This window comes from Bombina bombina, chromosome 1 (genome assembly GCF_027579735.1).
Source record: "Bombina bombina isolate aBomBom1 chromosome 1, aBomBom1.pri, whole genome shotgun sequence".
NCBI classification, from domain to species: Eukaryota; Metazoa; Chordata; class Amphibia; order Anura; family Bombinatoridae; genus Bombina; species Bombina bombina.
The window spans coordinates 512,557,279-512,575,503 of record NC_069499.1 but is presented as its reverse complement, the minus strand read 5'-3'; the positions used below and the strand labels follow the sequence as shown (position 1 = coordinate 512,575,503).

General features: G+C 38.2%; 1 protein-coding gene across 1 annotated transcript in view; it reads left to right on the top strand.

Annotated features, from left to right (window-relative positions):
* The window catches only part of COL5A2 (collagen type V alpha 2 chain), a 198,583-nt gene that overhangs the window by 169,649 nt on the left and 10,709 nt on the right, over positions 1-18,225 (top strand). Inside the window, exons 44-51 of the mRNA XM_053698600.1 lie at positions 2,645-2,752; positions 3,461-3,514; positions 3,846-3,953; positions 4,185-4,238; positions 4,319-4,426; positions 4,561-4,614; positions 5,568-5,675; positions 6,044-6,329. Of these exons, the coding sequence (XP_053554575.1) occupies positions 2,645-2,752; positions 3,461-3,514; positions 3,846-3,953; positions 4,185-4,238; positions 4,319-4,426; positions 4,561-4,614; positions 5,568-5,675; positions 6,044-6,329 (880 nt within the window). The remainder of the gene's footprint in view (positions 1-2,644; positions 2,753-3,460; positions 3,515-3,845; positions 3,954-4,184; positions 4,239-4,318; positions 4,427-4,560; positions 4,615-5,567; positions 5,676-6,043; positions 6,330-18,225) is intronic.

The following is an 18,225-nucleotide window of genomic DNA, read 5'->3' as shown; positions in this document are numbered from 1 at the left end:
CTCTCGAATCGGGGAACTTAGAGTCTGCCGAGCCATCCGCCCCTGAGGATTCCATATCCCGCGGAGCGCGCACCCTAGATCTTTCTTTTGCTACGCAAGCAGGTGTCCCAAATGCCGTTACCCCTTCTCCGGAAGGTGGCTTGTTTCCTCCAGAAGTTATGGCATGGTTTTGCATATATGGCGTTGGCACATTTACAGCTTCCTAGAAGATACTGTCCGTGTTCTGCTAACCAGGGCTCATCAGGCGTGGGATCGTCTGGATCAGATCAGCCCTCTGGGGAATCGGTTTCCTCTGAGGCTTCAGGGGTCCATCCCTTGGGGCCGGGTCATCCGCTGCCCCGGCGGAGGTAAGTCTTGCCTTTCGTTATAGACTATTGCACCTTTGTGTCCTTCTGAGGCATGTTTTGGCAGTGCTGGAGGATTCAAGTCCTAATTGGGTTGATGGATCCTCGGTCTTCCGTTCCAGATGGCAAGCTGGGTTAGACGCATGGGGATGAAGTCCATCTCTTTGTCGTCTCCATTTTTCTTTTTTTGGGGTATCTTATTCCAGTTTTGAGCTTTGGAAGAATTGGGTCTCTGACTGGCTGGTCCTGTTAGTGTGTCCATTCAAGTTTGTCAAGAGTCTAGTTGTGTTTCGGCTAGAATTATGTCATATGATTAAGTCATGAACCTTTTGCTAAGTAAACAGATTTTGAAAGTAAAGAGTTTTAAGGGTTTCATCATGGAATAACATGGGAATTGGTTGGTCCCTAGAAGATACATCTAAATTCTGGAAGAGTAATATCTGTCCTATGTCCATCTCTCCATTGTCCAGTATTGTTGTTAGCAGGGAAGGTTTGGGTAAGAGAAAGGGGTATAAGTGATCCCATATCTGAAGAGTTTCAGTAATTATGGGATTATGAGATTTAAATGTACCTCTTGTGCTTCACAGCTCCCAACATTTTCTACTTAAAGGTTGCAGCATATCATGCTATAATGGAGCCCAAAATGTATATTCATGTTCATGAAGAACATGACAGTCTATCAGCCATTGAAAGAATATGGCACAACATTTGTATTTACAATACAAAATTCAAAACATATTATTTTCCTTATTGTAAAATTAGATTAATTGCCTCTGCTGGCAGGGCCGGTGCTAGGATTTTTGGCCAGGCGAGGATAAATGTTGCCCCCCCCCCCCCCCCCGATTACATACCGTCCTATTGCTAGTTAAAGGGATATGAAACCCAAATGAAACACACATATTTATGCACACACATATATTTACACATGCACACTCATATATACTTACACACACACACACACACACACACATTTACGCACACACATACACACACACACATTGACACACACATTTAAACACACACACAATTACACACATATTCACACACACACATTTACACACACACTCCACACACACACACATTTACACACATTTGCACACTTACACATTTACCCACACACACTTACACACACACACACACACACACACACACACACAAACGCACCTTTATACACCCAAACAGATGCATACACACTCATGCACATATTCATAAACACATTTAGAGAAGGACACTAGGACCATGTTACTTTAGAAGGTACAACTTAATTTCATCAGCAATCATGTTTGGATGCCATAGTTTGACCCTGCTTATCAGACAGGACCCTGACTGAAGATCTGTGTCTGAACGTGGATCCAGGCACAATTTCCCTCTCAGTCAGTAGGCTTAGGAAGGCCAGGCTGCGCAAGTGAACTCGGCCTCCACTGTCTGTCCCTCCCACATTCCCATAGGCTGTATAACCGGTCCGGTCCATGATCTAGATGATCATCAATCATCATCAATCTAAGCCAGCCAATTAAGCCATTGATTTCAGGTCTGTAGGAGGAAGTAACTTGAACTTGCACTGTTGCAGGCAGCGAGCCAGCCAGGCAATAATAAAATTAATAAAAATATAATGATTGATAACATTACATTTTAAGTCCTTTCCCTCACTTTCTCATCATGCTTCAGGGCGGCAAATGATCATCAACCAGCTCGGCAGGCGGCACCGCTCTCAGCGCCCCTCTGCTGGGGGTGCCCTAAGGTGGCTGCCTTTACTGCCTTACACAAGTGCCAGCCCTGTCTGCTAGTGGGCTGAACAGTAGCTTTTAATGATTGCAGCTGAAAATTTTCCTCCAGGATTGGCATATTCTGTAAACATATCTCCCATGTAGATTGCATTGTTTTTTCATAAAACTGAAAGGTGGCAAGATTGTGTCAAAATATACAAAACACTTATTAGATTTTTTGCAAATGTTATAGAAATTGCTTTCTATATCTGTAAATGTAAGTGATAAGTAGTTATTCATATTCAATATACTTGTTTAAGTCCACAATTAGAAAGCTTCTACAATTCTTATGTCATTCTACTTTTTCACTGGAAAAAAATGTCTCCACATTTTTATGGGTAAGCTTTAAATAATAGCCTAAGCATTCCCGTGGTTTCTCACTATGAAATGTCATGTTCAATGCTAGCAATCTAACTAACTTACAGAGTTTATATTTTTAAATTTTCATAAAATGTATCATTAAATGTTTAGTTTTTTTAACTAGATAAGAAACCTAATTATAATTATATGTCTTGGTATTTGCTTGCCTTTTAGGGTTCACCTGGAAAGCAAGGTGCTACTGGTGGTTCTGGAGACAAAGGTCCATCAGGACCTATTGGTATGCCTGGTTCTCATGGTCCAGTGGGTGAACCAGGCGCAGAGGTATGTTTTAACTGTTCATATTTTATTTACTGGAAATAAGTAATATGGGCATTGCACGAACACATCATCAATTAATGTGTTTAGCAAATGAAATGTCCATTGAAACCATAATATTTATTTTTCCATGATCATAACTCTTTAAATTTGTATTTTATTTGTAATGGAAAGACCATATTTTATATTCTGTAAAGAGATATTGTTGAAGATGATTTAAATTTTATGTTTTTTCCTTACCATTGGTCACCGTTTATGATGTGGGCTTTCTGGGGTGGATCTATGTAGTCTTAGGGTAAGGTCTAGAACTGCCTGGAATATTTATAAGGGTTTCTGGAAATCTTTTAGATAACAGGATATGCAGGGAGTTCAGCAGTACTGTGGTACATATGTCCAAACATGGGAGCACCCCACATAATGCAGCACACGTGTGACCTCAGTTTAATGTTTAGATCCTATCCTGAAGTCAGATCAGTCTAATTAACTGCTAATCTGTAAGGCGGTTTTACTGTAATACCTTTTTAAATTAGCTTTGTATTAAGCAAATCCAATTTAGTTTTGTAATTTTATATTTTTTTGGAGTTTGTATCTACTACTCAACACTTATAAGTGTCATTTTTTTCGCATAATAAACCAAAACTTTTTTTGCTTCTATTTTTTCATTTTTTATATTTTAAGATTATTCATCAATAAAGAATAAGTTCTCTTCTTTAGGGTCCACCAGGTAATGATGGTTCTCCTGGACGTGATGGAGCTGCTGGAAAGAGAGTAAGATTATTTTTTATTTTCTTTTTTATGAATACAGACTATGTATTTTCAAGACCTCTTGTATTCTCTCACATAGGGCAATTTGTTAATCTCAAATAAAGTAAACAGCAGTAGATTGAATTAGCTATTTTATTTCAAATCTTAATATATTTCTGTGATGAAGCATCCATAAGATTACACAATAAAATTCAAGCTTTAAGTGAGGTATCTTTTAGTGAATTAGATAATAGACCTTCTCTTTTAGAAATCTCATGTAAATCATAATTAATTGTTATTTCTAAGGTTTCTGTTGTAATTTAAGGCAAACTAATAATTGAATTTACAATTTAAGGGTGATCGTGGTGATCCAGGACCTGAAGGTCTTGCAGGTTCTCAAGGTTCCCCAGGAACTCCAGGGCCAGTAGGTTCTACAGGTGAAGCCGGGCCTAGAGGTGAACCAGTAAGTCCAGTCTTACATATATTTATGCCTAGGTAATGACAAAAGTATCAACAGGTTGTTTTTGATATGAATGTCAAGATATTTTCTACATCACTTTGGCACTTTATACCTCCAATTACACTATCATTAGCAATGTAAACAAAATCTAAACACATTACTAAATGTTTTTTTTTTTATAATGTATCAAAGATGAAGTTTTTAATTTTAAAATACACTTTAATGCCTTTTTAGGGCTCCAGAGGTCCAGTGGGCCCATCTGGTAGAGCTGGAAAACGTGGTTTCCCAGTAAGTATTCTTTAGCTATGTGCTATAATATTTTTCTTCACCATTAAATCAGGGATTTATAATATTATTTTTGCTTACAGGGACCTCAAGGTCCTCGTGGTGATAAAGGAGACAATGGAGAACGTGGTGAGAGGGGACAGAAAGGACATAGAGGGTTCACTGGTTTGCAAGGACTTCCAGGCCCTCCAGTAAGTATTATTATGTTTTAGAGATATGAAAAGTGTTGTATAATTCAAGGCACATCATCATTTGATTAATGCATCTTTTGTGAGTTTTGTTGAAACAATTATTTTATGTTCTTCAATGTTTATCATTTTTTTAGGGCCCCAATGGTGATCTTGGCAGTACTGGCCTCCCTGGACCTTTTGGCCCTAGGGTAAGCTTGTAATTTTTCTTTCTATTAGGTACATTATGTTGGTCCGTACAGAAATAATAGGTAAAGGGGGTGCTAGCATGGCAAACATTTAGTTTATTACTTTGTTAGAAGAACATACCATTAAACATCCATTGCCAATATAATCCACTAAGCCAGTGTTTTTCAACCAGTGTGCCGTGGCACACTAGTGTGCCGTGAGAGATCCTCAGGTGTGCCACGGCAGACTGACAACAGTGTGACATATTTTTTAAACTTTGCTTGTTTTTTACTCCCAGTGCAGGGGTAGTTTGTAGGAGGCATGGCATTACAGCAAAATACATACAGTATGTGTTTGTTTGTGTGTATGTGTATATATATATATGCTGTATTAGGCTACAATGTGTGATTTTTTTTAAATTTTGGGATGGTGGTGTGCCACAGGATTTTTTAATGTAAAAAAGTGTGCCACGGCAAAAAAAAGGTTAAAAATCACTGCACTAAGCAATACTTTTTCTCAAGATAACTTTTGAAGAAAGACCATATCATATAAAATATTATAAAATGGTGAATGTGTTTAATTACTTTTTGGAATAATAAAGAAATATATATATAAACTCTATATTATAATAACATATGGCAATTTCAGAAACTGAAGATGAGTTGAAGTTTCTAAAGAGTTGCAATAAGAATTTATGTGATGTTTATATAGATATAGTTTACTTTATTGAATTATTAAACATAACTTCAAAAATGTTTTAAAACAAGAAGAAAATAGCTAATTAAAAAACAAACTACAACATGTATGTTACTTTTTGTTTCTCTTTAGATATTGTGATAATATTATGGTATTAAGTGAAATGCAGTAGTTTATTGTGCTATGGTAGGAAATATGACCTACTCTAGATATGTGTGTATAATAATATTACACAGTGAATACATTTGCAAAACTGTTTTGCTTTATTTTAATGTTATAGGGCCCTCCTGGACCAGTTGGGCCTCCAGGTAAAGAAGGCAATTCAGGACCTTCCGGACCAATTGGACCTCCTGGACAAAGAGGTGTTATAGGAGAAGCTGGACCTGAAGTAAGACTTTTATATATTGAACTAGTGATATATTTATATTGTATAATATAATTCTATATCTTTAAAATAGAAACATGCAGAACCATCCAAAATTAATTAGCATTTGGTAAAGAAAGTGTTGGCACCGTCTTGTTCAATATAATGAATTTTCCTTCTTAACCCTAAATATTTTTATTACTGTAACTAAAATTTGTCAGTACCTGCCTACTGAGCAAATCTTGTAAAATAATTCTTACAATAATTATTGGTTGGGTAAGCAGTAAATGGCGGTGCCTAAATATGACCTAACTTTCAGCTTTAGGAATATTATGTGTTACATTTTTAAATTTTTACTAGAAATTTAAGTTCACTGTACATTCAATGTTTAGGGTCCTCCTGGTGATGCGGGACCTCCTGGTCCACCTGGTCCTCCTGGTTTGCTCACTGCTGCCATTGATGATTTCATGGGTGGGTATGACACCATGCCAGAACCTCTTCCTGAATTCACAGACGATGAAGCAGCTAGTGATGGAAACAAGACTGATCCAGGAGTCCAGGCTACTTTGAAATCTTTGAGCAGCCAGATTGAAACAATGAAACGCCCTGATGGCTCCAAGAAGAACCCAGCTCGTACCTGTGATGATCTAAAGCAGTGCCACCCCACCAAGAAGAGTGGTAAGTAGTTCTGCCCTCTAATAGTTCTGCCCTCCACTGATACTGAATGTTAGAGCATACCATATCTTGATTCCTCTGCAAAGTTCAGTATTTAATTTACCATCAAAATTGGTCATGGTTTATTTTTAAATATTTTTCATTGCATATGCTTCCTTATAGATTATATTTTTCATCAGTAATTGACTTTGACGGGTGTTCATTATTGCTTCATTGTTAAATATGGAAAAGGTCTGCATGTAACTATTTAGCCACACTTTGTTTTACCTTTTTATATATATTTATTTATATAATGAACCAATCATTTACTGGCATTTTCCAACACCTTCCAACATTTCAAGTGTTGGAAGAGGGATGCTTATAAGATTTTGTATTATTTGCTGCTTTTCCTCATATGGTAAAATCCCCTTGAGCAAACAATCTAATATTGAGTGATCTTTGTAAATGGGTCAGTCCATCTCAAGTGGTCCTGTAGTTGTAAAGTTAGTTGCTTGACCATTTTTAATTTTCCTAAAACATTTTTTGGAGTCATTACCTCTATGTATTTGCATTGCAAAATCACTAGTTTTTCATTTTTATTTTACTTGGTTTAACCACAACAGCCATCTTTGTGTCATGGCGCACAACAAATTTTGGTTATACAGATCTTTATGGAAACCTCAATATCTCAGCTCAAGATGGTCCAAGATCTCTAGATCACATTACAAGGAAGATGAATATATATATAAACATTTTGCACATTCATGATCCTTAGACTTAGAACTTAAGTCCTAATGTAATCATGAAAATCGCTAAAAGTTCCACAATTAGGATCAATGTATAATGGGAAGAGTTTGAGTCTTAGTCCTAAATGTATTTTAGGGGAGTATTTAGGTAAGTATAGTGTGCATGTAGAACATTTATGTTTCAAGACTGCTCTTTTATGGGGCAAGAAAGTGCAATTTTTTTTAAAATGTCCTATCACTTTCAGGTTGAGTATCCCTGGTGGGGGACCAGATAGGAACCAGGATATGTTTACAGACTAGACTACACTGGTTACAGAGCAAGGTCTAGTAGAAATCTGGGGAAAAGCCTACTTTATGCATATATTTTGAGAAATGACAAAATGTAATATAAGTATAACAAATAATACAAATGAACAGTATTTTACACTAATTATGTTTAAATTGACACACCACAATTTCAAGCTACGTGTTTGATTTAGAAGCTGTGAGATTTCCTCGTTTAAAAAATGTTTTGAGAGTGTCTGATGGCAGTAATCAACTTGGCAGATGTTTCTGAGAACATTGTTCATGGGAACCCATGCTTTATCTACAATAAATATCTTGAATGGTCCAGGTTTTACAAAAACATCACAGTTTTCCTTAATGATGTCCTCAACCACTGGTCAACATAGAGACAAGTGACACAGGGCCAGATTATTAGTGAAAAGCTAACATATATATATATATATGGGGTTTATTATGAGTGTTTGCACTCGTCGATTTACCGCTCATATTACAAATGGAAAGTAAACGTGAATGATTACCGTATTCTCCGAGATCTAATTAACTGTTTTGCAAAAACAAAAAAGTGTCACAAAACACATCAGAAATACCTTACAAAGTACAGTTACACTCACAATAACACTATCTAATAAAAATTATTCAAACATGTCTAACAATATGTATATGTCTATATGTGTGTACATATAAATTTATGTATTTATATGTATATTTATGTATTTACAGACATATAAACACATAAATGCATTGGAGCACTTTGCAGTTAAGTAGATGAAAACATGTAAAGGAATATTTATGCAATATTCATATTTAAGGTTTATTTTGTTTATTTTCTGTAAATATTTCACATTCCAATGTTCTGCACATAGCAGAATGTGTTCTATGTATTTATAAATAGGTATTCCTATATCTGTATAACTATACCTATATATAATCATGCATAATTATAGGTATAGATATATATTGTACCAAACCGCTGAGCGGATCATGTCGCACAGACCGATTATAAATCAGCCCCATAGTCCTCTCTCTGCTCCATAAATGTTTCTTTTTAAATCAAAAACATTTTTTTGTTGCAGATGGGACACATTGACCTATCAGGAACATGTTTTAGAGGTAGTTTTTTTCCTTTAATGTGTGCCCTGCTTGAATTTCTCATTGTCCTTTTTAATAAGATTTTTGTGATAGTCCAATGGATTACAAGTGTTCATGCTATTTCAATATATATTTGTTTTCATGGTGCTTGCAAACTGATGTAACATAACGTCCAACCCTTGAACACAGTAACCCCTTACATCTGATTTGTACTCACTTACTGCGTTTATCAGAGGGAACGCAACACCATAGCTCTGTTTATAACACTGTTTATTGTAAAACACTCAATTTCACTGTATTTATTTGGAAAAAAATCTATTCTCTTTTCACTTGAAACTAACAACCTTTAGCTCCTAGCATCAACTTCACAAGAATGCAGCTAACACACTGATATGCTGTGTCCTTACTCTTGCATTTTTTTGGCCTTCCTGCCCTAGTGCCCTTATTTCATGTTTTTACCTGTACCAACATGATAGATCATGCTTCTCTGTTGCCAATCGTAGTAACATTTTAGAGCTCATTGACAAGCATAAGATATTGTTTGTCAATCATAAACATAATTAGTGTAAAATAAAGTTAATTATTATTATTTGTTATGCTAATATTACATATTGTAATTTTTCAAAATGCTTGAATAAACTAGGCTTTTCCCCAGATTTCTACTAGCCTTGCTCTGTAACTGGTTACAGAGCAAGGCTAGTAGAAATCTGGGGAAAAGCCTAGTTTATTCAAGCATTTTGAACATAGCGGTCCTATATCTGTGATAATATCTGTTCCCCCCCCCCCACCATATATAAAAAAACTGGAATTTCCTGCCCCCATAAAAAAATGACCCTAAATACGGAACGTTTTTCATTATTACAAAAGGGCTTAAAGGGACACTGAACCCAAATTTTTTATTTCATGATTCAGATAGAGCATGCGATTTTAAGCAACTTTCTAATTTATTCCTATTATCAATTTTTCTTCGTTCTCTTGCTATCTTTATTTGAAAAAGATGGCATCTAAGCTAAGGAGCCAGCAGATTTTTGGTTCAGCACCATGGACAGCACTTGTTTATTGGTGCTGTCCAATCAGCAAGGACAACCCAGTTTGTTCACCAAAAATGGTCCGGCATCTAAACTTACATTCTTGCTTTTCAAATAAACATAACAAGAGAATGAAGAAAATTTGATAATAGGATTAAATTAGAAAGTTGCTTAAAATTGCATGCTGTATCTGAATCACGAAAGAAACCATTTGGGTTCAGTGTCCATTTAAGTTTTAAGTCTAAGTATCAAGAATGTACAAAATGTTTATATATACAGAATAAAACATGACAATAGTACACAGTGCACAAATATATTGACAAGTTAACAATTCGGAGAAAGAGTCCTCTGTGAATATGTGTTTACAAATGAATAAAGTTTTCTTGCTCTTTAAAACCTCAAAATAGAAAGAGACAGTCAACACCAAAATTGTTATTATATAAAAAGATAGATAACACCTTTACTACCCACTCTCCAACTTTGCACAACCAGCATTGTTATATTAATATACTTTATAACATTTAAACCTATACATTTCTGCATATTTCTAAGCCACTGCAGACAGACTCTTATCACATGCATTTATATTAGCTTTTCACAAGAGACTGCTGATCCATGTGGGCCATATAGATACCATTGTGCTCTCTCCTGTAGAGTTGTGCACAACACTGCACTAATTGGCTAAAATGCAAGTCAATAGATAATAAATAAATAGCCATGTGATCAGGGGGCTGTCAAAAAAGACTTAGCTACAAGGTAATCACAGAGGTTAAAAGTATATTAATATAACCATGTTGGGTAATAAAGGGATTATGTATCTTTTTAAACAATAAAACATTTGGAGTTGACTGTCCCTGAAAGAAAAAACTTCCATAGAGCTGCTGTATAGTACACTGGTATTCAGCCAAATGTACTGGTACGCACGTGAAATAGAGTTACTTTAGTTCTAAATATTACGCTTAATAACGATGAAGCCCAAGTAAGTTGAGTGTTTCCAATTTCTTGCCACTTGTGTGCTTAAAAACAATATAGAATCACTCTGGGGTCAGGTTTACTCTTCAGGACAAATACTGTGTATTGTTACAGATTAAACATATAGCATAGCACAGTTCAGTAACAATGTAACACCTCGGTTTACAGGAGTGTCCTTAGAAAAAAAAATGTTTAGCTAGCGGCATAGTCTGTCACAAGGAGCTTGCCAAACCTCTTCCTCCCACCACAGGACTCAGCAGAAAACCTCAGAAGAAAAGACCAAAAATCGTGCAATATACCTTAGCAAACAGCCTGCAATAAAAGGAACATACTTACAGGGATACTTGAAGAAATTGGAGATTTTATTCAGAAAACACCAGAAGCTTTGATAACAGTGATTTCCAGCTTTAAAGGGACAGTCTACAATAGAATTGTTATTGTTTTAAAAGATAGATACTTCCTTTATTACCCATTCCTCTGTTTTGCATAACCAACACAGTTATATTAATATACTTTTTACCTCTGTGATTACCTTGTATCTAAGCATCTTCTGACAACCCCCTGATCACGTCTTTTTATTTATTATCTATTGACTTGCATACTGTGATGTGCTAACTCTTAAATAACTCCTTGGTCGTGAACACAATGTTATCTATATGGCCCACATGAACTAGCAGTCTCCGGTTGTGAAAAACAAATAAAAAAGCAATAAGAGGCTGTCTGTAGCGGCTTATAAACAGGCAGAAATTTAGAGATCTAAATGTTATAAAGTATATTAATATATCAATGTCGGTTGTGCAAAGCCGGGTAATGGGTAGTGAAGGCATAATCTATCTTTTAAACTATAACGATTTTAGTGTAGACTGTCCCTTTAATAAAATCCAATAAAAAGCTCAAAGTATGAATAAAAAAGCACAACTTTTTTTGAAAGACAGAGATGCCTTTTTCAAGAGCAGTTACAATCCCTATGAAAAGAGCTATTACCCCTCCTAGTGATGTAATGGCATGTGATGTCCGACGTAAGTTCTGCCTGTCGGCTTTGTTTATATATGTACATGTACAATGTGATCAGAGATCCGTTTTTGTTCCAAGCTGCTAGGACCATCCTGAGCTGAGATGCAGTGGTTAAACCACATACAATACAAATAAAAAGCTTGTGGTTTTGCAATAGCAATACATAGAGGTAATTAAAAAAAATAATTTGAAATATTAAAAATGCTCAAGCAACCTATGTTGGACCACTTGAGATGCATTGACCATGCGTGACATGCTTAATCTGCCTAGACATCCTTATAATGCACTGTATGAAAGGGACAGTATACAACAATTTTCATTTACCTACATGCAATAGACACTACTATAAAGAATAATATGCCTAGATACTAATCTAAAAATCCAGTATAAAGCCATTTAAAAATGTACTTAGAAGCTACTAGTTTAGCACTGTTAAAAAGGTTAGCTGGAACACCCACCTCAAGTGGTTTTATAGCAAAAAGAGCAGACACTCCACCCCTCCCCCTTCCTCTGCATATGCAAAGACTCTTTACACAAACAGGAGCAAGCTGGAGTAGGAATACATCAGTATTCTCCTCAATCTTTTTGGCTTGGTTAGGAGTCTGAAAATCAGCACAACGTTATTTAAAAATAAACAAAACTATACACTTTTAAATAAAAAAATAAAAAACAGCTGTATAGGCTATATAAATGGATCATTTACAAAACATTAATGCAAAGAAAAATCTAGTGTATAATGTCCCTTTAGTGAAGAAAGGCATTTGGTTACAACAAATCCCTCTTTTTGGTACGTGAACTCAGGCCCTGCACTGATATCTTGCTATTCCCTGCATTTCTGTCATTTTACAACAAATCCCTCTTTTTGGTACGTGAACTCAGGCCCTGCACTGATATCTTGCTATTCCCTGCATTTCTGTCATTTTACAACAAATCCCTCTTTTTGGTACGTGAACTCAGGCCCTGCACTGATATCTTGCTATTCCCTGCATTTCTGTCATTTTACAACAAATCCCTCTTTTTGATACGTGAACTCAGGCCCTGCACTGATATCTTGCTATTCCCTGCATTTCTGTCATTTTACGACAAATCCCTCTTTTTGGTACGTGAACTCAGGCCCTGCACTGATATCTTGCTATTCCCTGCATTTCTGTCATTTTACAACAAATCCCTCTTTTTGGTACGTGAACTCAGGCCCTGCACTGATATCTTGCTATTCCCTGCATTTCTGTCATTTTACAACAAATCCCTCTTTTTGGTACGTGAACTCAGGCCCTGCACTGATATCTTGCTATTCCCTGCATTTCTGTCATTTTACAACAAATCCCTCTTTTTGGTACGTGAACTCAGGCCCTGCACTGATATCTTGCTATTCCCTGCATTTCTGTCATTTTACAACAAATCCCTCTTTTTGGTACGTGAACTCAGGCCCTGCACTGATATCTTGCTATTCCCTGCATTTCTGTCATTTTACAACAAATCCCTCTTTTTGGTACGTGAACTCAGGCCCTGCACTGATATCTTGCTATTCCCTGCATTTCTTTCATTTTACAACAAATCCCTCTTTTTGGTACGTGAACTCAGGCCCTGCACTGATATCTTGCTATTCCCTGCATTTCTGTCATTTTACAACAAATCCCACTTTTTGGTACGTGAACTCAGGCCCTGCACTGATATCTTGCTATTCCCTGCATTTCTGTCATTTTACAACAAATCCCTCTTTTTGGTACGTGAACTCAGGCCCTGCACTGATATCTTGCTATTCCCTGCATTTCTGTCATTTTACAACAAATCCCTCTTTTTGGTACGTGAACTCAGGCCCTGCACTGATATCTTGCTATTCCCTGCATTTCTGTCATTTTACAACAAATCCCTCTTTTTGGTACGTGAACTCAGGCCCTGCACTGATATCTTGCTATTCCCTGCATTTCTGTCATTTTACAACAAATCCCACTTTTTGGTACGTGAACTCAGGCCCTGCACTGATATCTTGCTATTCCCTGCATTTCTGTCATTTTACAACAAATCCCTCTTTTTGGTACGTGAACTCAGGCCCTGCACTGATATCTTGCTATTCCCTGCATTTCTGTCATTTTACAACAAATCCCTCTTTTTGGTACGTGAACTCAGGCCCTGCACTGATATCTTGCTATTCCCTGCATTTCTGTCATTTTACAACAAATCCCTCTTTTTGGTACGTGAACTCAGGCCCTGCACTGATATCTTGCTATTCCCTGCATTTCTGTCATTTTACAACAAATCCCTCTGTGTTTGAGCAATTGAATTTAGTCTGTTAAAATAAAGTCCTGCATTTTTTTAAATTATTTTTCCCAATGTCTCAATTCTAATGTCTAGTTAATTGCCATGTGATGCTCACTCCTTATCAATACTTGCTATAACTCTAAAATTTATAGTTTTCTTATGTCACAGTTTTAACCCCCTCCAAATTTTATTGTCTGTTTACTTAACTCATCTCACCCTGACCAGACTCTAACATTCCAATTGGCCTTACCAACTGTCTTTGATTAGCAATTAAGTAAATTTAGTGGACTCAGCTGACTGCCCTACCTGTATATATTTCAGACTAGTTAGGGGATGTGCATTGCACAGGGGTTTGTGCATTGGTAACAGGGCTGTGTACTTTTTAACAATAGCATATGTTCACATTTTCAAAGTGAACATTTTATAAGTGAGGCATTAATTTTTAAGAATTATACAAGAATTAAATGAACATTTTATAAGTGAGGCATTCATTTTTAAGAATTATACAAGAATTAAGTGAACATTTTATAAGTGAGGCATTCATTTTTAAGAATTATACAAGAATTGAACAAGGATTGGGCAAGGGGCAAGACACAAGGCAAGTACTCTTGTAATACTATGTTTTATGTATCTCATTGTATCCTTTTGCAAGTGCTGCTGTAACACTGTGTCTTATGTGTTTACTTGGTTCCCACTTTCAGAATAATGCTCAATATCTTCATATTCCTTTTTGCTACCTCTTGTCTCTATAACAAACTACATTACTCACTTACTCCTTCTCCCTCTCCACCTGCACTGTTCATTAGCCCATCTCTCTTATACTCACCTTACTTTTGTACTCATGAACTCTACTTATTCCTAAATACTCTCTCTCCCCCCTGCACTTCAGTTAAACAACAGTCTCATTACTGCAAATCTGCTTCTCATCTCATGTCACTCTCCCTCTTGCTCATACTAGCTGCTGGCGACATCTCCCCTAATCCTGGTCCCTCACAACCTCCTAACCTTTCGCATCCTTGTGTGCCTTTCAATAGACTTCATAAACTAAACTCTGGTAACCTTAATCTCATTCCTCTTACATCTAAAAACCCCTCCCCCTTCACTTGTGCACTCTGGAACTCTCGCTCTGTTTGCAACAAGCTAACTTCTATCCATGATCTCTTTATCTCCCACTCTCTTAACCTTCTGGCTCTTACAGAAACCTGGCTCTCTACTTCAGACACAGCATCCACTGCTGCACTGTCACATGGGGGTCTCCATTTCAGCCACACTCCTAGGTCTGGCAATAGACAAGGAGGTGGTGTCGGTATTTTACTTTCCTCTCGTTGCACCTTCCAACAAATACAGCCCTTCTCTTCACTCACATTTTCTTCATTTGAAGCACACATGATTCGGTTATTCTCTCCCCTCTCTATACGTGTTGCAGTCATATACCGCCCCCCTGGCTCCCCAACTCAATTTTTAGATCACTTTGCTGCCTGGCTTCCTTATTTCCTTTCCTCAGACACCCCTGCCCTCATTCTTGGCAACTTCAACATCCCCTTTAACAATCCCACTGCCTCATCTGCTAAACAACTTCTGCAACTCACTTCCTCTTTCGGTCTGTCACAATGGACTGATTCTCCCACTCACAAAGACGGTCACTCCCTTGACCTGATCTTTAGCTATCGATGCACTCTCTCAAACTTCTCAAACTCCCCTTTTCCTCTTTCTGACCACCATCTCCTTACCTGCAACATATCATCCCTTCCTACAACTCTCCCACCTTCTACTCCTCACACCAAACTTCACAGAAGCATTAGGTCTTTAGATCAGCAACAACTTGCTAATTCCCTTCAACCGCTCCTCTCATCCTTCTCCTCCTTTTCCTGCTCTGAACAATCTATCTGCCACTATAATTCCACCCTTATATCCGTCCTTGACAATCTCGCCCCTCTTACCACTGCTAGGAAATCACACACTCATCCCCAGCCCTGGCATACTCCTCTGACACGGTACCTACGCAGATGTTCCCGTACTGCTGAACGGCATTGGAGAAAATCACGGAGTTCAGCTGATTTTCTTCATTACAAATTCATCTTGAACTCCTACTACTCTGCCCTTAATCTCCACAAGCAACACTACTTCTCTACTCTTATCTCTAATCTTTCTTCAAACCCAAAACGTCTGTTCTCCACTTTCAATACTCTCCTCCGCCCTCCCCCACTTCCTAATACAACTTCTCTGTCAGCTCAAGACTTTGCCAGTCACTTCATTAACAAAATTGATTCCATCAGACATGAAATCAGCTCTCAACACAATTCCATTCTCCCCCCCCCAAATACTCTCACTCAACCACAACCCTCATAACCTGAAACTTAGTTCATTCTCCCCTGTTACTGAGGAAGAAGTTTCAGCACTTATACTGCGTTCTCACCTCACTACCTGTCCCCTTGACCCTATCCCCTCACAGCTGCTCCCCTCTCTCTCTGCTACCCTTACCCCTATACTAACACACATTTTCAACCTCTCCCTCAGCACTGGTACATTTCCCTCATCATTGAAACATGCACTGGTCACACCTATCCTCAAAAAACCTTCCCTTGATCCTACCTCCCCATCCAACTACCGCCCAATTTCCCTCCTCCCTCTTGCTTCAAAGCTTCTCGAAAAACTAGTATATGCAGGCCTATCCCATTTCCTTACGTTAAACTCCCTTCTTGACCCGCTGCAATCTGGATTTCGTCCCTATCACTCCACAGAGACAGCTATTGTTAAGGTCACCAACGACCTACTTACAGCTAAATCAAAAGGCCACTTCTCTCTGCTTATCCTCCTTGATCTGTCCGCAGCCTTTGACACTGTCGACCACCCTCTTTTGCTCCAAACCCTCCAATCCTTCGGCATCTGTGACACAGCCCTTTCGTGGCTCTCTTCCTACCTGTCAAACCGTACCTTCAGTGTAGCCTTCTCTGGGGCCTCCTCTGCCCCGTCACCCCTTTCTGTCGGAGTACCGCAAGGCTCTGTCCTCGGTCCCCTTCTCTTCTCAATCTATACGTCATCACTAGGTTCCCTTATTAAGTCCCACGGTTTCCAATATCATTTGTATGCTGATGACACCCAAATCTACTTCTCTGCACCAGAACTATCTCCTTCCTTGCTAACCCGTGTCACTAACTGTCTTTCTCACATCTCTTCCTGGATGTCCTCTCACTACCTCAAGCTAAATCTCTCCAAAACTGAGCTCCTCATTTTACCCCTTCTTCCAAAATCTCCACCCCCAATATCTCTATAACTGTCGACAACTCCATCATTACCCCTACCCCGCATGCCCGATGTCTCGGGGTCACATTTGACTCAGACCTTTCCTTCACTCCTCACATCCAGTCCTTGGTTACAGCCTGCCGCTTCCACCTTAAAAACATCTCTAAAATTAGACACTTCCTTACACAAGACACAACTAAGATTTTAATCCACTCTCTCATTCTTTCCCGCCTTGATTACTGCAACTCTGTCCTCTCTGGTCTCCCCACCTGCCGCCTAGCTCCTTTACAATCCATAATTAATGCCTCTGCCAGACTCATCTTCCTTACACGTCGCTCTTCATCTGCTGCGCCTCTCTGCCAATCCCTTCACTGGCTTCCTCTTGCCTCTAGGATCAAACACAAAACTCTCACTCTTACATACAAAGCCCTCAACTGCACTGCTCCCCCCTACATCTCAGACCTTGTCTCCAGATACTCTCCCTCCCGTCCCCTTCGCTCTGCTCATGACCTCCTACTCTCCTCCTCTCTTGTCACCTCATCACACTCCCGTTTACAGGACTTCTCCAGACTGGCTCCCATCTTATGGAACTCTCTGCCTCGCTCCACAAGACTCTCTTCTAGTTTTAAAAGCTTCAAGTGCTCCCTAAAGACTCTACTGTTCAGGGACGCATACAACCTACGCTAACCTTTCCTAATACCAGTTCCTCTCCTCCACTGCAATCCCCTGAACCCTCTTAGCATGTAAGCCTAAAAGTCCAGCTGTTTGTAGTTCACCTTCTTAAGAGCTGACTACAACAGTGCAACTCTTGGCAGGGCCCTCTACCCTATAATTGTTTTGTTGTACTCCCCCTTTGTTTATAGCGCTGCGGAATCTGTTGGCGCTCTACAAATACCCGATAATAATAATAATAATTTGGTGTTAGGGTTCTGTATGTGAGTGAGATTTCCTATTAAAACTGTGTGCTCTCCAAAATGAAGAAACTCTATGGGATGTGTGATGTAAATGCATGGCCAGCTTTCAGTAAGTATGCAGCTTTTCAACATATGAGTGGATTTTTGCTTTATGGCACTTGTCTAGTTAAACTATAACCTTTGTGGCAAGGACTTTTAAGTCATTTTAAATTCTGCACTACCCCCACTCCCAAGATGCAAGTGACTGAAAAAGTTACTGCTGTACCTTACCCATGAACTTATTGTTTAACATTGGGGTGTCTTTAGGGGATTTAAATGTCAATTTTCAATTAAGTGAGTAATTCAACCAAATTTCCTTGTCTATATGTGT